This window comes from Manis javanica, chromosome 5 (assembly GCF_040802235.1).
Source record: "Manis javanica isolate MJ-LG chromosome 5, MJ_LKY, whole genome shotgun sequence".
NCBI lineage: Eukaryota > Metazoa > Chordata > Mammalia > Pholidota > Manidae > Manis > Manis javanica.
The window spans coordinates 106438114-106461469 of NC_133160.1; the positions used below are offsets into that span (position 1 = coordinate 106438114).

General features: G+C 35.5%; 1 protein-coding gene across 8 annotated transcripts in view; it reads left to right on the forward strand.

Annotated features, from left to right (window-relative positions):
- The window catches only part of LIN54 (lin-54 DREAM MuvB core complex component), a 79611-nt gene that overhangs the window by 44054 nt on the left and 12201 nt on the right, over positions 1–23356 (forward strand). For all 8 annotated transcript variants that reach the window (XM_017675394.3, XM_017675398.3, XM_037021173.2 and 5 more), the window contains 7 exons: positions 13502–13718; positions 18932–19005; positions 19152–19349; positions 20470–20561; positions 21357–21428; positions 22222–22324; positions 22472–22609. In XM_017675394.3, coding sequence (XP_017530883.1) covers positions 13502–13718; positions 18932–19005; positions 19152–19349; positions 20470–20561; positions 21357–21428; positions 22222–22324; positions 22472–22609 — 894 coding nt within the window. The remainder of the gene's footprint in view (positions 1–13501; positions 13719–18931; positions 19006–19151; positions 19350–20469; positions 20562–21356; positions 21429–22221; positions 22325–22471; positions 22610–23356) is intronic.

Below are 23356 nucleotides of genomic sequence, written 5' to 3' on the forward strand. Positions count from 1 at the left end.
GATGGCCAACAGGCACATTAAAAGATGCTCCACATCACTAATCATCAGAAAAATGCAAATTAAAACCACAATGCGATATCACCTCATGTCAGTTAGGATGGCCACCATCCAAAAGACAAAGAAAAACAAAGTCTGTTTGCGAGGATGTGGAGAATGGGGAACCCTTCTACACTTCTGGTAGTAATGTAAATTAGTTGAACCATTGTGGAAAGCAGTATGGAGGTTCCTCAAGAAACTCAAAATAGAAATACCACTTAACCCAGGAATTCCACTCCTAGGAATTTACCCTAAGAATGCAGTTTCCCAGTTTCAGAAAGACATATGCACCCCTATGTTTATCACAGCACTATTTACAATACCCAAGAAATAGCTAAGTGTTCATCTATTGATGAATGGATAAAGAAGATGTGGTACATATACACAATGGAATATTATTCAGCTATAAGAAGAAAACAAATCCTACCATTTGCAACAATATGGATGGAGCTGGAGGGTATTATGCTCAGTGAAAGAAGCCAGGCAGAGAAAGACAAGTACCAAATGATTTCACTTATCTGTGGAGTGTAAGAACAAAGCCAAAACTGAAGGAGCTAAACAGCAGCAGACTCACAGAACCCAAGAATGTACTAACAGTTACCAAAGGGAAAGGGAGTGGGGAGGATAGGTGGGAAGGTAGGAATAAGGGGAAAGGGGGACATTACAATTAGTATACATAATGGGTTGGGTGGGGGGCACGGGGAAGGCAGTACAACACAGAGAAGACAAGTAGTATTTCTACATCTTACTACACTGATGGACAGTGACTGTAATGGGGTATGTGGTGCGGACTTGATGTGGTGGTATCTGGTATCCATAATATTGCCCATGTAAGTGTACATTAATGATACCAAAAGAAAAAAAAGTAATAATAATAAAAATAAAAATAAAAAACTAATGGACAACTGGTATCAAATCACTATGTTTATTTGATTCCATTGAATGCATTTTTTTTCAAATGATGTGGCAGTTTTATTTTAAAATGTTAATTTTTATAATAGGCTAGAAATTATAATAAACTGAATGGTATTCTCAATCTCCCTTAAGGTTATCTCCATTCCAGCCAGCTGAAAGGGAAAAGACATGGAAAAGCATATATGGGAGGCTTTCGTGGCTCAGACCTGGAAGTATGCATCTTGCATCATTCACTTCACTAGCTCAAAGTCAGTGGCATAGCCTTACTACAGGGAAGGCTAGGAAATACAATCTAGTCATGTGCCTAGGAAGCAAAAGAGAATATGGGTTTCGTTAACTGCATGCAGTTTGGAGCATAATCATACATATATAGCATAATGATGCCACATTAACACAGATGATTCACATTAGTTAGGCAAGACACTGGGAATGAGTGTTTAACAGTGGCTTTCATCATTTATTGAGGTCTGCGTGTTCCCTGTGCTAAAGCTGTGGGTGTTAGAGAAAAGCTTAGTGGTTGAGCAGACAAAATTGAATTCAACTAAAACAATATGGACTAATGAAATAGGTGCTAAGTTGTATAGTACAGGCAAGGTGATACGTAACTAAAGAGAAAGAAGTAAGTCCTGGTATTCCTTCATTCACCATCCAGCAATTATGTTTTGAATGTCTACTGTGTGGTAGGGGCTATTTTGTTTGTGCAAACAATGGAGAGCAAAAACAGACATGCGGACCTTAAGTCTGTGGAGGCACAAGAGGGAGTATGACAGAAATTAATCAAATAATTACAGAAACATACAAAATTGCAAAACCAAGAAAATGCACATGATGGCATGAGAGCCTATATAAGGGGCATGACCTCCATTGGGGTGATTAAAGAAGGCATCCCTGAGCTGAGGCTTTGGGAAGGTGTTCGTGAGGGTGGCTGTGAGCCACAGGAGTGAAGAACTTCAGGTGAAATAGATGGGATGTAAACATGGGACAGTAAGACAACTACCCTGGTGGGAATTAGTAATGTTTTGGAAAGAGTAGAGAGCAAATAAAGATAGGGTTAGATTATGGATAATTTTCAAAACAAAGCAAGTTTAGGCTTTATTTTGTCATTAAATGGAGGCCTATGGAATGTTTCTGAGGCAACAAGAGATATAATCAAGTATGAAAGTAAACTTAGTAAGAAAAAAAATTAGTTGGACATTCACAATGTCTGTATGGTGGATTCAAGGCAGATAGAGAGAAATCATAGAACTGAGTTTGAATTTGTTTTGCAAATACCCTGGCAGGAAGTGATATTTACACTGTAAAGTATTGAAAAGTTGAGATAACCATTTTTGTGCAGAGGTTTCAGAAGCTGATAGCTTTTGTTTTTGATTTACTGTATCTTTGTTGGGGGTGGTTTTGGTGGTAATGAGTACAGTTTGAGCAAAAGGAGTCTATTTTACTGATAACTGTTGACCTGAATTGTAAGATTAACAGAGTAGGTATTGAGGTGACTGCACGTTGTAAGCTTCATTGATTCTGTTCCCTGAATTCTTGGTTTGTATATAGCAACTCACAGCAGTATTAGCTGGGATAAAGGAGCAGAAGGAAGTAATGAAAATTCATTTCTCTTTTCTATGTTATATTACTTTTATTTTATAATCACATTGACCGAATACCTATGGAGTCCTGTTGCCATATTATTAAAACTTATTTTCTATAAAACTTTTAAGTATATTACAAAGTTAGAATAGTGTAATTAGCCCTTCATCCAACTTCAGAATTATCAACTTACCTCGTTTTCATCTATAATCCTTCTCCATTTAGGGCTATTTAAAAGTAAATTTTTAAAAAGTAAATCATGTTATATCCTCTGTAGATAATTCATGTATATAAAAGATATGGTCCACCCCCTTTTTTTTAACTTACCCATGTTCCTTTAATGCCTTTAAATACCTAGCCAATTCACATTTCTCTGTTCATCTTACTTTTATACTATATTTGAATTTGGAATTATGATAAGTTTGTGAATAATTGATATTTTTCTTAGTTTCTTCATCTTCCTTTTTTAATTTTTCTTTTTCTGTTTTTTTCCCCCCTAAACAAAATTGGGTTGATTATATCCTACAGTATTTCATAGCCTGTATTTTGTTGGCTGCATCCCTATGGTGCAGCTTAGTTTCAAGAATTTCTGAAGTGGAACCCACATGCCCCTGTATCTTTAGACATTAACATGTGTTTTACAAATATTTTCTCCCAGTCTGTGGCTTTTTATTGTATTCTCCTAAAAGTGTCTTTTGCAGAGGAGAAATTTTTAGTTATAATGAAATTTGACTTACCAATTTTTTCTTTCATGGATTATGCTTTTAGTTTTCTGTCTAAAAAGTCAGTATCACATCAAGGTAACTTAAATTTTCTCCTGTATTATCTTCTAAGGGTTTTCTAGTTTTGTTTTATAGTTTTAGGTCCACTGTCCTATGTGAAAGGTGTTAGATCTGTGTTGAGATTCACTTTTGTTGAGAAAACTATCCCCATTTGTTGAAAAAAATACCTTTCTCCATTGTATTGCCTGTGCTCTTTTGTCAGAGACCAGTTGACTCTATTTCTATGGGTCTACTTCTCAGCTCTCCTGTTTAATGTCATTTTTAGACTTTGCAGATCTAATTCATTAAAAGACCTCACATAAACTTGTATTTTAAAACAATTATTCATGTCCTTGTGTCTTCTGAATTCCTGTGAACTCTAATGCCCACTGGGTGGTTGTCTTTTTTCCTTTGTAAACTAAAAAAGCCCTCAGCATATTAAGGAATCACCCCTTTGTTACTAATGTGGTTTTTCCCAGTTGGCTTTGTCTTTTTTTTTTGTTGTAGAAATTTTGCACATTTAATTAGTCAGAATACTATAGCATCTAAGAGTATGAATTTTGAGTTTTTGAGCTGTGCTTACATAAGTCTTTTTTATTTCAATATTTTAAAATAGTCACCCATTTAAAAAAATCATCATATGGTTTCATTTTATTTATTTAAAATATTCTTTTCTTACATAAACATTCTTGTTTTTTTAAACCTTATGAAATGGTTAAATTAATGTTAGCTTCTATGTCATTTTTATATTGACTCATTTTCATGACTTATCTTGCAAGATTGGTATCTTTTTTTATTGTGATAAAACGCACATAATATAAAATTTACTATCTTAACCATTTCATGAGTACAGTTCAGTGGTAGTAAGTGCATTCATATTGTTGTACAGCCATCTCCACCATCTATCTCCAGAGCTCTTCCCATCTTGGAAAACTGAAACTCTATAACCCGTTATATAGTAACTCCTTATTCTTCCCTCCCTCCAGCCCTTGGCAACAACCTTTCTATTTTCTGTCTCTGATTTCGGCTATCTCTGAGTACCTCATGTAAGTGGAATCATACAATACAATATTTGTCTTTCTGTGTCTTCAAGATTCACGAGTAGTATAACATATGTCAATTTCCATTGTTTTTAGGGCTGAATAACATTCCACTGTATGTATATTCATCTGTCGGACACTTGGGTTTCTTCCATGTTTTAGCTATTATGAATAATGGTGCTATGAACACAAGTATAAAAATATCTGATGGAGATCCTGCTTTCAGTTCTTTTGAATGTGTATCCAGAAGTGGAATTTATGGGTCATACTGTTTTGCTATGTTTAACTTTTTGAGTAGCCACCATGCTATTTTCTATAATCAGTGTACTATTTTACTTTATGTATTTATTGGCCATCGTATATATTCTTTGGAGAAATGTCTGTTCAAGTCCTTTGCCCATTTTTGAATCAATTTGTTTGAGTTATAGAAGTTCTCTCTATGTTCTGGATCTTAATCCCTCATCAAACACAGAATTTGCAAATATATTTTCGCATTCTGTGAACTGCTATTTTACTCTGTTGACAATGTCTTTTGAGGCACAAAATTTTTAAATTTTCATGAAATGCATTTGTCTATTTTTTCTTTTATTGCCTGTGCCTTTGGTGTCTCTCCAAGAAATCATTGCCAAATCTAATGTTGCAAAGCTTAGCCCTATATTTTCTTCTATGAGTTTTCTAGCTTTAGGTTTCACATTTAAGTCGTGGATCCCCTTTGAGTTAATTGAGTTAATTTTTGTATGTAAGATGTTGGAAAAGGGTCTGACTTGATTCTTTTGCATGTGGATATCCAGTTTTTCTAGCGCCATTTGTTAGAAAGTCTGTCTTTTCCACATTGGATGTCTCGGCATTGTTGTCAAAAATCATTTGACCATTGTATGTATAGGTTTATTGCTGGACTCTATTCTATTCTATTCCCTTGGTCTGTATGTCTGGCTTTATGCCAGTGTTGGTTTTATTTTTTTAGGTTAACTCTTTAATCTATTTGGAGTTGGTTACAAGGAATGAGGTATAAGAATCCAGCCTTTTTTCTGTAGACCAAATGACTAATTCATGTCATTTACTGAATAGCTCGTCATTCTCCCTTGATTCGAGATGCTAACTTTCATCGTGGATTCTTCTGTATATGGGTTCTTTTGTCTAGTCTTTCAATCTTTAGCACTTTGTTCCTAGGCCAATCCCATTCTATTTTATTTATGCTGTGTTGATAATATAATTTAATCCTTAGTAGGACTTGTTTCTGAGTTTTATAAGGTTGATACTTGTAAAGCAGGTTGTCTAATTTTTCCTAATTAGAGTCATTTGACCTTGCCTTGAGTGTTTCCTTGGATACTAATATATCACATTTAAATTTCTCATCCATGTTACTGTAACTCATAAATATAAATAAAACCTATGTTGAGTTACTATCCATGAAAAAATAGCAAATGAATGCCTTACACCTATTTCATAATATTTCACCAGTCAGTAAATCAGTGCTTAAAGTTCTGGTATCCATCTCACAGTTTGAGTCTGTCACTAGTCTTATAATACATGTACTATTCATTGCTTCTCATTTTTTTCATTTGTCTCTTTTAGCTTGAAAGCATTTTAAAGTTTTCAGATTTGCTTCTTGATAGATTTAATGACATAAAGTTTGAGAGTTAGGATAATGGAAAAGCATAGTTTGTGATGATCAACTCTATAAACATTCTGTCACAAATTTTTAAAAAATATATTAATATGGACCCCTCTGAAGTCCTGATTTTGAATGATACTACAAATCTCTAGTAATCAAGTATGGTTCTGGCATAAACACAGATATATAGATCAGCGAAACAGAATAGAGAGCCCAGAAATAAACCTACGCATATATGGTCCATGAAACTCCTGGAAGAAAACATGGGGGGCAAGTTCCTTGGCATCAGTCTTGGCAATGATTTTTTTGGATTTGGTACCAAAGCACAGGCAACAAAAGCAAAAATAAACAAGTGGGACTACATCAAATCAAAGAGCTTCTGTATAGCAAAGGAAACCAACAAAATGAAAAGGCAACCAACAGAGTGAGATAAGTTATTTGCAAATCTTGTATCTGATAATGGGTTAATATCCAAAATATATAAAGAACTCATACAATTAATTTTAAAAACTCAAACAGTCTAACAAATCAGAGGAACTGAATAGACATTTTTCTAAAGAAGACATACAAATAGCCAACAGGTACATGAAAAGGTGCTCAACATCACTGATATCAGAGAAATGTGAATCAAACCCACAATGATATAACACCTCCCACCTGTTGGAATGGCTGTTATGAAGAAGACAAGAAATAACAAGTGTTGGTGAGGATGTGGAACAAAGGGAACCCTTGTACACTGTTGGTGGGAATGTAAATTGGTGCAGCCTCTTTGGAAACTAATATAGTGGTTCCCTACAAGACTAAAAATAGAATTAATATCTGATCCAACAATTCTATTTCTGGGTATTTATACAAAGGAATCAAAATCACCATCCTGAAAAGATACTTGCACACCCATGGTCATTGCAGCATTATTCACAATAGCCAAGACATGGAAACAACCTAAGTGTCCAGTGACAGATGAATGGATAAAGAAGATGGGGGTCAGGGGGGCATATGTGTACACAGTGGAATATTATTCAGCCATAAAAAGAATGAAATCCTGCCTTCTGTGACTGACAATAAGTCAAACACAGACAATACTGTGTGATCTCATGTATATGTGGAATATAAAAAGAAAGAAATGAACTTGTAGATACAGAGAACAGATTAATGGTTGTCAGAAGCAGGGGTTGTGGCAAAATAAATGAAGGTAGTCAAAAGGTACAAACTTCCAGTTACAAGGTCAGTAAATCCTGGGGATGTAATGAACAGCATGGTGACAATAGTTAACAATACTGTATTGTATACATGAAAGTTGCTAAGAGGGGAGATGTTAAAAGTTCTCTTAAAAAGAAAAAAATTGTAATTATGTGCAATTATGTTAATTGTGGCAATCAATTTGCAATATATATACATCAAATTGTTACATTGTATACCTAAAACTAATACAATGTTACATCAATTATATTTCATTAAAAAATTAAAAACATAAGCCCTTCCCTCTCATAAAATTATGCCAAAAATTAGCTGTCAGTTACCTAGATTCAATACTGAGTTTTAAGTCATATTTTATGTAGAAATGCATGTGAATTGCTACTTTAAGAGATTTTACAAACGTAACTTTTATGGTGCATGTTGCTTGAGATTCATTTTGTCTGTCCTACCATTCTCTATTACAACTTCTGTGAAAAAACTACTTCCTCTAGGGTATCTTTACATGATTCTGTTGCCCTTCTCTTAGCAATAATATATACACACATAAAAAGTTTCCCCCACCAAATGCTGTTGTTAAATAAGTTGGGGAAACACCATATACCATACCCATCCAGGAAATTTATAATGCTCATTGGTGTATTAAAAGCTCTGAGAAGTCCTGTATCAAAAACCTTTGTTTAACTTTGCTTACCTTAGGATTTCATAAATTAACTTTACAAAAATAGGCCATTTCATTTAGTATCTAATCCTGAAGAGCTAATGTTTAATGAAATAAACACAGTTTAGCAAACACTACCCAACCAGTGTTAAGGAAAACAATATTCTGATTTTGCAGCAGATTAAGCAAATGCCATCTTAATATCTGTTCAAAACAGCACAATTTATAGTGATATCCCAAAGCATTATATGAATTTCATTTAGTGATAATGTTCTCCCCTATACAAAAAGAGAAACAACCTAAAGAATCAGGTTGCTTGCTTGCCGGAACACAAGACAGAGACAAACTGGAACCAAAGCTCGTATGTCCAAACAATGATTTCTTGGCTATGTTTACAGACAGAACCAAATTGCAGGTTTTGAAAAACAACAACAAAGCATATTTATATGGAATCTTACAAATTTGGTGTTTTGGAATATTGGCTGAACATTTGTCTATGTATCTACCTATCTATCATCTACAACTTCACCAAATAAAATAAGATTCCTCATTTGCATAAGAGAAGAATGTTCTATTCTTCATTTTCTTTTAAGTTAATCTTCAATTAAGCAAGGATTTGGTATTTGCTAACTGGAAAATAATGATCAAAGAAATTTGTCTTAAATGTATAATTATGATACTAATCTGTAAATAGAAATTGTTTAGGAAATAGTACAAATAAAAGAAAAATCTTTGAAGTCCATGTTTTTGAGGGCAGCCACCAATACATGTTAAATGTAGCTATTTTGAATCTAAATTAAGATGTTTTTTAACCTGGTTGTCAAGAGTATTAATCAGGATATAGAAATAGATGAAGATTTTTCTGAATGTACATGAACTGTTTTTCTAGTAATATGATATGCTTGGAGAGGCATTCACGTGGAGTTTCTAGGCCACTGTACTTCAAGGAAGAGACCGACTTGTGAATTCTCAAAGCAAGGAAGTGTATTTGAATACTTTGTCTTTTGCAAAAGTAGTAACTGTTATATATTACTTGGTATTTTAGGTGTTTTAAAACTGTAGATTAATCAGTGGTTGCCAAGAGTTCAGAGTTGGTGGGGGGGAGAAAGTGATTACAGAGGGTGGTGCAAGAGAGTTTCTTTGTGGCAATGGAACAATTTTGTATCTTACGGTGATGTTAGTTATACAAATCTATACAGTCTATACATCCAAAAAAAAAAAAGCACATGCGAACTGTTGAAATCCAAAGGTCTGTTTTATAGATGAGTTAGTAATATTGTATAAAATGTATGTTTCCTGGTTTTGATATTCTGTGGTTATGCAAGATGTTACTCTGTTACTCTGTTGGAGGAAGGGTAGAAAGGAACTGTTAAATTGTGATTTCTTGTGAGTCTAAAATTATTTTAAAATTTAAGTCTTTAAATGCTATTTATACTTCCAGTCATTATATTAACTGATGAAAAAATATTTTGATCTTAGAGGCAGATGTGCAGCTTTAGTTCTTAACAGAGTTCTTGAAGACTGGATGCTGTTTATTTATTCAATCATTTAATAACTATTCATTGACAGGCTACAGTGGGACACATTATATAATGTTTTAGGAGAATGAGCTTTGGAGTTAGATCTGGTTCAAAGCCTGGTTCTGCTGTCTTTCAGCTGTGTGACCTTGAGGCAGTTACTTAGTCTCCCTAAGCTTCAGTTTTTCCATCTATAATGGGCATGATGATGATACAAATAGCAGCTCACATTTCTTGACTATTGTAATATGTGATGAGTTATTATTTACACTTTATATAATTTAACTCATTTAATCTTTACAACAATTCTATGAGAAGTCCTCACATTTTCAGATGAGGAAACAGGCACAAGAGAAGTTGAGTTACTTGCACAAACTCACACAACTAGGAAATGTTGTAGCCTACATTAGAACCTAGGCAGTCTGGATTTCCTATTTTACCTATGTAGAACTAGCTTGTTGCAGACTGACTGTCCTACCAAGAATAACTAAAAAGCAGAATAAAATATATTTAAAAAATATTTTTGAAGGCATTGGAGACCTACCAAGTGTGTGAGGACATCAGAGGCCACCTTCTTCTTGAAGTGAAGCCTGGAAAAGTCAGCTGCATATTCAAGGTGATGCTTCACCTTAAAACATTTGCTGATTTGTAAGTTGTGGCTCAGAGACAGAGGGTGAGCAGAAAGAGGCTCAGTGAAGTTGAGGCACTGAGCAGGTCTGTCAGTCTTATAGTTCTCATGGAAAAAAATTTGGGTTCAGTCCCCAACATAGGGAGGAACCCTGTAAACACCCAAGTTAGGCCATTGAACTTTTACCTTGGGGAAAAGTGAATGAGAAACAGACAAGACCTCCTGAAGATTGAAGCTCAGCTTCAAATCAGCTCAGTTTATGTTCGGTTTAGTACATAAACTGCCCCTGCTCTTAACTGCCTGCCAGAAGCCAAAGTGAATTCTCTTGGGAGGAATATAGCATTATTCAGAGCTTCAAATTATCTCCTTTTCATAAACAATGCCTGGCATTTAATCAGAAATCATCAGGCATACCAGGCAACCAGGCCAAATTATTGAAAACCAAGAGATATATGTATTGATGTTATCAGACTCAGACTTTTAAAATAACAAAGATTAATAAATTCATAAATTTATTTGACAAGATGAAGAATTTCAGCAGAAAATTGGTAACTATAAAAAAAATCAGATGAATACATTCAAACTGAAAACTTAAATCTGAGCCTAACAATTCGGTAGGTGAGTTTTATCAAAGCAAATTCGATACTGATGAAGAAAGGATTTGACATTTTTTTTTTTGAGAGGGCATCTCTCATATTTATTGATCAAATGGTTGTTAACAACAATAAAATTCTGTATAGGGGACTCAATGCTCAATGCACAATCATTAATCCACCTCAAGCCTAATTCTCGTCAGTCTCCAATCTTCTGAAGCATAGCGAACAAGTTCTTACATGGTGAACAAATTCTTACATAGTGAATAAGTTCTTACATGGTGAACAGTACAAGGGCAGTCATCACAGAAACTTTCGGTTTTGATCACGCATTATGAACCATAAACAATCAGGTCAAATATGAATATTCGTTTGATTTTTATACTTGATTTATATGTGGATCCCACATTTCTCCCTTTATTATTATTATTATTTTTATTTTTAATAAAATGCTGAAGTGGTAGGTAGATGCAAGATAAAGGTAGAAAACATAGTTTAGTGTTGTAAGGATTTGACATTTTTTAAGTAACAAAGTAGAGAGAATTTTTCATCAGCAGACTTGTACTTGAGGAAATCTTAAAGTGAGTTCTTCAGGCAGAAAGAAAATGATCCCAAAGGGAAGCATGGAAATATAGGAACAACAGAAAAGGTAAATTTGTGGTTATATCTAAGTGAACATCTTGTGGAGTTTAAATTATATGCAGAATTAAAATACTAAACAGCGCAAAGATGGGGCAAGAGTAAATATTATTAGTGTTCTGTGATTCATTGGGTGGAATATGAAATACTAATTTAATTCCTACATTTACATTGTAATCTCTAGGCAAACTACTAAAAGAGCAGTATCATAATGTATAAATAAGCTAATACAGGGGAAAATGAAATAATAAAATATTTAACTCAAAAGAAGGCAAGAAAGGGGAGAAAAAGGAACAGAAGAGGATAGGTATTTCAGATAGGAAATGGTACAGTGGTAGATTTAAATCCAAATATTTTACTATGTTAGATGTAAACAGAGATAATACTGATTAAAAATATGGTCCTAACTGATCTTTTTTTTAAAGACCCAATTATATCCAGCTTGCAAGAGCTGTAGCTTGAAGTTAAGGATACAGAAGAGTTGAAAGTAAAGAGATGGGAAAAGCTGTACTATGCAAACTTAACTAAACCACCCCCTGTGCTGTGCCATGCTATGCCCAGCTCATCATGTAGTTTCTAGATTTAAATCAAATAAACTTAGAGTTTTAAAAAGCACTCACTGCTGTGTATTCATGCTAAATACCCAGTAAATTTAACCATTATGTTTCAGGCACTTTGTTTCTTAATATAGTACCTTTTTTTCCATTTTGAGCTGATATAGTCTCTTCCACCACTATGTATGTTTGTCTCATAGTTTGCTTGATTTTTCAGTAGCTTCTGTATATACACATTTTATCCCATAGGCTTTATATTTTCATTTAACTCACTGATGACTGCTATGGTTATGGTCTGTCTGTTATCTTTATTATTTTTTTATTGAAGTATCATTGATATACAATCTGATATTGGTTTCAAATGTACAACACATTTGTAGTTCAACAATTACCCATATTCTTAATTCCTCACTCCCATTAGTGCAGTTATTGTCTGTCAACATAGGAAGATATTATAGAATCTACAGAATCATTGGCTATATTCTCCATGCTGTATTACATCCCCGTGACCAACTTATATTATGATTGAGAATTTTTTCGCCCCTTTATCCCCCTCACCCTCTCCACCACTCACCCCAATCCCTCTCTCCCCCCATGGTCACCACCAGTCCCTTCTCCTTTTACCTTTATTATAAGTCTGCCTTGTGGTGCCTCTCATTAGCCTTTGCCTAATGAGAGGATGTGAATTATTTTATGCTGAAGTAATCTCCTTTGACTATTACCTGTAAGGTTTCCAAACTCAGTAACATTCTCCTCTTTCTTTTTTTCTTTTTTCTTTTTTCCCAGGCTTTAATGAAAGTGTTCAAATTCTTCAAAATTATTTTTTCATAAATTATTATCTACATAATGAATATAAATTTCCTCTATCATGTCAATTATCTTTTAGCATTAGGTCTTTTTGAAGAACAGCTGGGGATGTAATTCTAATACTATAGAACTAGTTTGAGAATCTTGTGTGGACCTTTGCTTTGTATGACAGTCTCTGTTGTACATTGGTTAAACATCAGTTGGAGACATCTTAAAAGACGTTTGTTGTATTCTGCCTCTAATGTTTCATTTAGCTTTTGGGAAAGTCCCACTGTTTTTTGTCAGACTGAAGGAAAAGATTACAAATGATTAAAATGATTATATTGACTCAGATCTGAATCACCAAAGTTGGCCACTTTCCCTATATAACCAAAATTGGGATAATTTTGGACTGGATTTGGCCTCTTATCCATACATTAATGGGTACATGTGTATCTGTGGAGTATCATATGCCTTTCAGAATTGACTAGATTTAATGAGGGTGCAAGATGAGCTTTTGTTTTGGGTTTCTTTCTCCTTTAGAATACGTTAAAATGAAATTTGTCATAGTTAATTTGGTGAATAGCAATAAAGCTAAATTTCTGTGTCATCTTTTCTCTATGTTGAATATGAGGCTTAATTCTGGGAGTTTTAAAATAATCCTTTTTGCATAAGGTTTGCCTGGTAATTAACAAAACTGAATATGTTCTTGTAATTTAAGTAATAATTTTTTCATAGCAAGTCATCTGACCTGGACTACCAAGAAAGTTAACTACTTAGAAATGGAAGGCAGAACTCATTAATTTTGGTTTCACTCCTGTATTCATTGCTATTCTTTTCATTTCTCTTTGAACAGGTTGTTTCTTTTAACAGCTTTTGATGAAATACAGGAGCACACTTTTTGCTTGAGTGATTGTCATAAGTTAAAAGGAGTAGGAAAGTTAAATCCAAGATTAATGATAGCCATGTTGTATTGTTTAATAGGCAGTGAAATCAGCTGTGCAGACCATCACTGTTGGAGGCGTGAGCACATCACAGTTTAAGACAATTATTCCTCTGGCAACTGCTCCCAATGTCCAGCAGATTCAAGTGCCTGGAAGCAAGTTTCATTATGTCCGACTTGTTACTGCCACCACAGCCAGTAGCTCAACCCAGCCAGTTAGTCAGAACCCCAGTACAAACACTCAGCCTCTTCAGCAAGGTTAGTAACCATTTTTTAAAAACACTAATTAATGCTTTGGAAATTATTAAAGAACATTGGTCCTTTTGCTGAAATCCTGATTAAGTACAGCATTTCAGCTGGGAGTTTGAATTAGCAGCTGTTGCAGAAAGAGAACAATAGAATCATAGTCATATGTAACTATACTATCTCCTTCTGCCAGAATTTGGTACAAATGTGCTCTGCTACTAGCTAACCATAAGTATTGATCAGTTTGTGGGTCGCCATTTCATTGCTGGTTTAAAAATCTACCATTTATGCTAGTGGGATAAATTTAGTTGGAACCAGATTATTTATCTCATTTCCTAAACTTCGAAGCTGCTCGATAGGGATTGGGTCAGTGGAATGACCAGTAGGCAAGATATAAATGATAAGAAATTTATATCACTTTCATCCTTTCCTTATTTTAAATCTGTAATTGCTAATAAACGGCAATTAAAACATTTTGTTATTTTGCTCTATTGTACTTTTCCTGGAGGATAATCCTGTTTGTAGTCCTTTCATTTTCTGTTTAACCTCTCCTACTACCTGATATACATACACAGACTCATACATATAACCTTTCTGCATATTTATGTACTTTAAAAAAAAATCAAATGGTGTGAAAGGATCAGGACGGTTAGGGCCTAATTTTTTTCCTTGGAAGACTGTGCATATTCCATCGATGTCAAAAAGCAGTTGATGGCAAGTGAATGATTTATTGTCTGCTGGATGTGAATAGAAGAATTAAAGATTATGTGTTTACTGATTCCTTTTATTAAGGGATCAGAGGGTTAGACCTATCTATTATTAATAGCTAGTTTACCTAAGGGAAACTAAAAAATCAAGATTTTTTGTGAAAGAAAAAAATCAAAATTTTTAAGCTATTGATAGAAAATGGAGAACACATGAAGGAAACAGGATTATTGCTTGTATTCTATTAAAATTAGGCATATCAAGTAATTATATTTTTTAATCACTTTTTAAACTGATTTTAGAAGAAAATCTCTTAATAGGAGAAAAAATTAAACTTAATGAATTGCTGACTAAGGGAGTCAAGCTTTATATCCTCTCAATATTAACAGGGTCTTATGAGACATGCTGTAAGTCCAATTTACTTAGATATTATGATATAAAGCAGCAGTTAGACACAGTTGGGTTTTTTATGTGTCTGTCTGTTTGTATATAGTACGTTGGGTATCCATTCCCAGGGTAACATTAACACGAAGGTACTCGCTATCGAGAATAAGCCTTTGGTGGGAGTAGTCAAGGGAGCCGTAGGTCCAGGAGGAGGGGAAGGATGGGGTGGACAGTTCATCATCATAGTGTGTTTACTGGTACCATTTTTTCTGACTTTGTGTCTGTCTTTCTGCCTCTCTCCCGCTCTCTGTTCTCTTTGCCATCTGGAAATCCCTTCCCACACCAGGTGCCTATTTCTTTTCTGCTCTCCACCTTCAGCTTTCCCTCTTCCTCCCCTCCAGGTCTCTGGCTCCTTCCCTTTCTCTCTCTCTATACCCTCTTCCTCCTGCATACACATACCACCCATGTGATTTCCTGTATATCCACCCATATTTTTCCCTTTTTGTCATTCTCTCCTATCTCATATCAGATCTGGGAATATATTATAGGTATTTTATAGAAATGATTAACTAAGTTTACAGTTTTGATTAGAGACACATTAAATATAGTTGCTCTAGCTCATCTAATGTATTAGTATGCCTTTGTAAAGGCCTAATATCCTCTGAGAGATTTACTTGTGCCAAAGGGAATTGGGCTCATCTTGTACATTGTCCCACCAAAGCCATAGAAAAGTATTCACAGGCTCCACCATGTTATTTCCTGGCTGGATGGCAGACAACACAGTGGAAAGATGCAGCAGAGTGCTTGGTTAACCTCTTTAGAATGTAATCTCCTACTGTCTTTGTGAGGAAGGAAATCAATTTAAGAAATTAAAAAGCCTTAAACACTTGCAGGTATGGTTTTTGAAACATGGAAGGAGGCTGTTCTAAAAGGATTGTTCAGAATTCTTCTTAAAGACTGAAAAATAAAAGATTATGCCAGCCTCTATGAAACTATAGTACTAGTAATGTGGGATGGTGTTCAAAAGTTGAGAAGGAAACATACAGACTGTTGACTTAGTTATGTAGCATCAGTATAACTCCTGACCCCTTTCCCTAGGTTATTTATAGTGTTCTATTTCCTGACCACTTCACTCTACATTTTCTCATTCCCCAGATTTCAGTTAAAACTCAGCATGCAGATGCCAAGCTAATATAAACCTAGATTTCCCAAATTTTCTAGGGTGTGCATGTATGTGTAGCGGGGGTGGGGGAGACAGTTATCCTTTCTTTGTTATCCAAATAAGAATCTTTGGAGTCTCCCAACTGATGTAAGGGAGGGCAGGCCACACACTCCTATTATTTCAAGACCACCCAGAAGTTATTATCTTCCTCTGATTGCTGCACTTGCTTCAGGATTGCTGCTCTCTGTGCTTCCGACCAGCCAGCATCACCCTGCAGAGCAAGTGGTGTAGGGAGTCCGCTCTTCTATGTCCCAGGCATGAATGCAGGCTTTTAATTCCTTTTAATTCCCCCTTTAACTCTTCATAGTATTGCTGAAGCCAGTCTGCAGTGGTTATTATAACTTTATTGAAGTTAAAGTAACTGAGGAGAATCAAAACAGAACAGGAAACAGTTTTAAAGCAGGTATCAAGTGTCACTGCTCTTAAAATTCATGGGCATATGCTCTTTTTGTGTAACAACTTTATTGAGATGTACTTCATGTCTACCATAAAATCACCCTGGTTAAGCATACAGTCTAGTGTTTTTTACTATATTCAGAGAGATGGAATCACCACCACTAAGCATAGGCTTTCTGGCAGTCTCTCACCGTCCCTGCTTCTCCTTAGCTTGTCACCTTGCCAGAGGGGCTTGCTCCCCTTTAGGTCAGGGCACTCTCTAATGTTCACTCAGGACTCAACTTTCTGTCTTCAGCCATAACCCGCCCAGCCATTCTATCCAGGGACGTCTGTTTTTGTTGTTGTCCAGAATAGATGAAATCGCATCATCTCAACCTCTCTTTCAGACCAGGCTCTATTCTGAATAAAATAAATAAATAAAAAAACCCAAAGGGATCTCCTTTCTGTCTTCTTAAATCCCTTTTCTACACTGTGAAAATAGAAGTAAGCAGTTTTAAAAGTTGTACTCCTTTTGGTCCAAACTACAAGTCTCATGCCAGCCTCTCTCCTGAATTTCATCATAGCATTTCTCTATACCAGGATTCATCTTCCCTTCAAGTCAGTTTATCCTTGAATTTTTAGTTCTAATACCTGTCGTTTTCCTAATCACTTGACAGCCACACAGTGACTTCCCTTTTCTTCCCTTACACCTGTAACTGCTGCCATCAGCTGGTGGATGATTCCTGGGCCTTTCACCCCCGTCACATCTCCTTTCCATCCCCAGTGCTGTCACCCCAGATTAGACCCTCATCTTCTGCACTCTTCTTTCTTGTTTCTTGCAACCCCATTTCTGTTCTATACACTGCTGCCAAATATAATTTCATTTTTGTCCTATTACAATAATATTTCTGTACTTCAGATTCCTCAGAAACTTCTCATTGCCTACTGAATTAAAAATGCATACTAAATATCAGATTCTACCCTCATAATTCAAGGTCTTCAACAAAATGGCCACATTCTGCCTTTTTGCCTGGGCTTGCTGACTTTAACCCTAGTTCCAGCCAAACTGGTCTTTTCAACATTTTGTGAAATGCTTTGCTACTTGCCAGCATCAGGCCTCCACTTGTGCTTCTGCCTCTGCCTGGACTGTCCTCCTCTCATCCATGAGCCTGTCCACTGATCAGGACCCATCTGGGGCACTTATGGCCCCCATACATTCTTCGCATATTCTCATCCTCTGCCAGTCAGATGTATGGTCTGTCACCATTGACTTCCATAGCACTTCTTTTTTAACAGTATTTATTTTATAAAGGTACTTGTCTAATCTGCTCTACTTGAATGTAATCTCTCTGAGCAAGTGTCTTGTACTTTAGTTTCCCTGAACACTGTCCACAATACCATTTATGTAGTAGTAATGGTTGTAATAATAACAGCAAGAGTGACAATAATAGCACTAACATTGCTCACGCATTTACTATTGGCTGGCCACTGTTTTGGTAAATTTTCATGAAAAAACATATTTAATCTTGTACACTGTAAAGGAGATACTATCCCCACGTTGCAGACAGGAATACAGACAAAAAGAATTTAGTTAGAAAGCAGCAGAATTGAGATTTGAACCCCTCAGGGTCTTATGATTTAAGAGCCCATCTTCTTTTTTTTTATTAAAGTATTATTGATACACAATCTTATGATGTTCAAATACACAATACCATGGTTCAGCATTCACCCATATGATCGAGTCCTCACCCCCTCCAGTGTAGTCACTGTCCATCAACGTAGTAAGATGTTACAGAGTCATTAACTTTATTCTCCATGCTGTACTACCATCCCTGCAAAACCTATATTGTGATTACAAATTATTGTGCATCTTAATCCCCTTATCCCCACGCCCTCACCCTTTCCAACCCCTCCCCTTTGGTAACCACTAGTCCCCTCTCAGTGTCTATGAGTCTACTGCTATTTTGTTCTCTCTGTTTTGCTTTGTTTTTATACTCTGCAGATAAGTGAAATCACTTGGTATTTGTCTTTCCCTGTCTGAAGAGCTCATATTCTTAACCTTCATGCTACACTGCCTTTTAGTGGGTATTCTGTAGAGAATGAATTATACAAGAATGGTATTTTCTCTGGTTTGAATATAAACAGAGTAGTTAGAAACAGTGGAGAACAGCATTGTTTCCCAAGCTTCTAAATTTTTCCCAAGTTTTTTAATTTGTTTAACATTTCATCTGACTGAATTTAGTAGTGAATGTATAAATCATCTGAATAAAGAATGAAGTATTTTCAGTGGACCATCTTAAATAACAAATACTCTCTTATAAAGTAGACAGACTATAGCTACCTTAGATACAAGTTTCTGGTAGATGGGCTGAGGACTTCTGAAAGGTAACAGTCATGATTAAAGATTGTTCCAAATAGGAAAGAAATAGAATTCTTTAAGCTCTTTCATGAGGATATCTTGAGAGAACTAAGTATCTTAAATGTTTTTAATACTATTGTCTATAAATGAATTGTCCCTTTTCCCTTCCTTTTTAAAAAGCAAAGCCAGTGGTTGTTAACACTACTCCAGTGCGGATGTCAGTTCCAGTTGTCTCAGCACAAGCTGTCAAACAAGTGAGTATCACGTGACTTCTTTTCTCAGTCTCTCTCAGACAATTTACTTTTAAAACTCAAAGTTAAGATTTAAGTATGAGAGATTTATGCTGAATTGAGAAGCTGCAAAAATTAGTTGTAATTATCCATGTACTTCCTTTCTTTAGGTTGTTCCAAAACCAATCAATCCAACTTCTCAGATAGTTACTACCAGCCAGCCACAGCAACGGCTCATCATGCCTGCCACACCACTGCCACAGATCCAGCCCAACCTCACTAACCTGCCACCAGGCACTGTGCTGGCCCCAGCTCCAGGCACAGGGAACGTGGGTTATGCAGTGCTTCCAGCTCAGTATGTTACTCAGGTATGAGGAAAAAAGGAAGTCATTGCATTCCAATAAAGGATAATTGGGTTTAAGATGTCTAGTGCTACCACATTCTGAAACTGCTCAAAACATAACTCAGTATTAAAATGGCTCTTATCAAAATCCTGAGATGTTGATGAAAACTTCTGAGTTTATTTTTATATATCTTTTAGCATTGAGAAATATACAGCACAAATCAAATATACAAGTCAGACAATTTGGAACTGATAGCAGCAGTTTGATGTGAGGGAAAGATCATGGTGAAAGAAAATAAGTTGAAGATTAAAATCAGCAGAGTCCTAATGAATTAGAAAGGACTCTGTAACAAAGCTCTTCCTCATCAGTGAAAATGAGGCCACTAGTGTGTTCTTGGAAAACAGACTGTGAGATACATTTTCAGGTGACGTACCTTCAGAAATCTGTCCAGAGTCAAAGCCATGTGTCAGCCAGCTGGCGGGCTTGGGTTGAGAGTGCTGCTTCTAGGAAGCAGGTGGAAGTTTTCTTTTCCATGTTAGGCTCAAGCAAATTAGCACCACATTCTAAACTGTTGAATTGATCTACTCAGACTATAAGGGTGACAAACAAATCTGTGTACCTTAATGAAATGTACTTTAGTATTTGTTATGTGTTACTGATTAAAAAGTGAATGTTCACTGTTTTTCTCATTAGCATTTCTTTTCTTATCAGTATAAAATAGAAACTTAATTACTGTGCAAGTGATCTCTCATTCTCTGTAACTTGTGATAAATGATCAATATAGTACCTGTGTTATTTACAAATAGACACATAGCATTTTTCTAGCCCATAATATTATAAGTTATTGCAGTACTTTCAGGGCATTTATCCAGAACTTCCTCATGCTGATACACTTACTGGTCTATGAAAAAGATTTCATATATTTGTGCTGGGTAGTACTTTAAAACATTCATATTGTTTTCACCTCTAGTCTTAGTTTGGGTCTTTGGAAGAGATGCATGAAGTTTTTATGAAACTATATGAAATTCCCCATACTACTTTTCCTATTTTAGTAAATGGCTTTGTGTTTCTTCCTGATCATTATATCTGAGAGTATTGTCCATTTTTGCAAATATGGTCTAAAATTACCTTTCTTTACATCTAGCTACAGCAGTCTTCTTATGTGTCTATAGCAAGCAACTCTAACTTTACCGGAACACCTGGTATCCAGACCCAGGCAAGGCTTCCATTCAATGGGTGAGTATTTTTAAAAATGTAAGTTAAGTTATTGGACCAGATTAAATGCAGCATCAAATGTATATATTTCAGAATACATTTATTTATGTGATTTTTTTTTCCTCAAGGCCATGTGAGCATGCCTCTACAGTATTTTTTATTTAGAAATACTTGAAACAGAAGAGTTATAGGAATAGTCAGAAAACTCCAAATAATCTTTTACTAGGATTCACCGGTTTTGTCACATCTGTTTTATTATGCTCTTTCCCTTCTCTCTCTTGTATCCTGAATATGTTTTTAGAATGATGTTAGCTAGTTTTAAAGTTATGTTAGGTCCTTGCTTGCTTTTTGTTTGTCTGTTTTTTAATTGGTTAGCTGCTGCCCTTGCACTATTGGTTTAGAAGCAGTGCTTAGTTGATTACAGGGACCCAGCCTACCCCTCCCTGCCCAGATTCCAACTGCAAACACCCATTTCCCCTCACTGCCTCTTATAATTGAGCCCCAAACATTCTAAGGAGAGGTTAGCTTTGGTTCTCTCAGAAGGAAGAATATTTTTTGTGGAGTGCTCTTCAGAAGTTATTGGTAACTACTACTACTTTTATTCTTTAAATTCACATCTTATCTCCCTACCTCTCTTTTCATTTGACAACCTGCTTTTGAACTTAATGTAAAGGGAACAACATAACAAACTGTTATGAGAGATGAATACATTTGTTAAAGCTTTATTTTAGGAGGAATTTATAGGTTGGAGACTTTTCTGATTTTTAGTAGTTACCTTTAATTGATTAAAATGAATATCTTTTTTTGTGTCTGTAGCATAATCCCATCAGAGTCTGCCAGTCGGCCCAGAAAGCCCTGTAATTGTACAAAATCGCTGTGTTTAAAATTGTAAGTCTTTTTGCTACTGTTTCGTATTTGGTATAACTGGAAATGCTTTTAAAAATAAACAGAGTTAATTAAAAATTCTTAAAAGCCAATTTTATAAATCTGAGTAATTTAAATGGGTATACAAGTGAATGTCCAAGCACTCGCAACAGTGTAAAAGTACTCTTTCATTCATTCAGAAAGAATTCTAGAATCTTTACCGTAGATGAGGCAGTGAGAGGCACAGCAGCATGAGCCAGACAGAGCATCTCTCCGTGAGGCAATGAATTTGATCTTATTGATGATCTTTTTATTTGGTGTCCTAAATGAGGTAATACTTCGGGTAGTTCTAAAAATGGTTGGGTGCTTAACTGGCTGATTACTACTGGACTAAGAGCTTTGATGTGAAACACTTAAGTGAAAACCAATGGTTTTACAGGCTGTTTAGACTCCAAAGAAGCATGACTGTAGTTCAGGTGAGCAGGTTCCACTAATAAAAGATAGCCCATGTGTTTCCCTTTCCATGATTTTGAAATAACCTATTTTGAGGGTATATAAAATCACATAGCTCTCATGTTGACAGCAGCTACCACTGGAACTAAATTTGTAAATCAATATTCTAGGAGCCTGTGACTTTAACTTTGAGCCGAATCATATGGTTGACAATCAGTATATTCTTAACTCTGTTAACTAGGTAGCTCTGAGTACATATCTAATGCTTTACCACATATATACAGCTATTTAAACAGATAATTTCTAGTTTTGTTTGTCTTAAAAATGACTTTTCATATGACTTGCACTGATTTTTATATTCCAGATATTGTGATTGCTTTGCAAATGGTGAATTTTGCAACAACTGCAATTGTACTAATTGTTATAATAATTTGGAACATGAAAATGAAAGGCAAAAAGCAATAAAGGTGACTTTTTATTTCATTTAACTGACAAAAATTTCTGGTTTCCCTTTTTTTGTAGAACTCAATTGTTCTACAAAGAAAATGAATTCCCTTTGTAGTGTTTAATCTATTGTGGTTTAACTTAAGTTGACATTTGGTCTGTTTTGATAGGCATGCCTTGACAGAAATCCAGAAGCTTTTAAGCCTAAAATAGGGAAAGGAAAGGAGGGAGAATCAGATCGACGTCACAGCAAAGGATGTAATTGCAAACGATCAGGATGTCTTAAAAACTATTGTGAATGCTATGAGGTGAGATGCTGGTTTTGGAAAATAAACTAGCTATCTTTTTTTTTTTTTGGTATCATTAATCTACAGTTACATGAGGAACATTGTTTACTAGACTCCCTCCTTCACCAAATCCCCCTGCACAGAACCCATTACAGTCACTGTCCATCAGCGTAATAAGATGCTGTAGAATCACTACTTGTCTTCTCTGTGTTGCACAGCCCTCCCCGTGCACCCTCCAACATTATACATGCTAATCGTAATGCCTCCTTTCTCCCCACCATCCTTTATCCCTCCCTTCCCACCCATCCTCCCCACTCCCTTTCCCTTTGGTAACTGTTAGTCCATTCTCGGGTTCTGTGAGTCTGCTGCTGTTTTGTTCCTTCAGTTTTTTCTTTATTCTTATACTCCACATATGAGTGAAATCATGTGGTACTTTTCTTTCTCTGCCTGGCTTCTTTCACTGAGCATAATACCCTCTAGCTCCATCCATGTTGTTGTAAATGGTAGGATTTGTTTTCTTCTTATGGCTGAATCATATTCCATTGTGTATATGTACCACATCTTCTTTATCCATTCATCTACTGATGGACATTTAGGTTGCTTCCATATCTTGGCTATTGTAAATAGTGCAGCAATAAACATAAGGGTGCATCTGTCTTTTTCAAACTGGAGTGCTGCATTCTTACGGTAAATTCCTAGAAGTGGAATTCCTGGGTCAAATAGTATTTCTATTTTGAGCATTCTGAGGAACCTCCATACTGCTTTCCA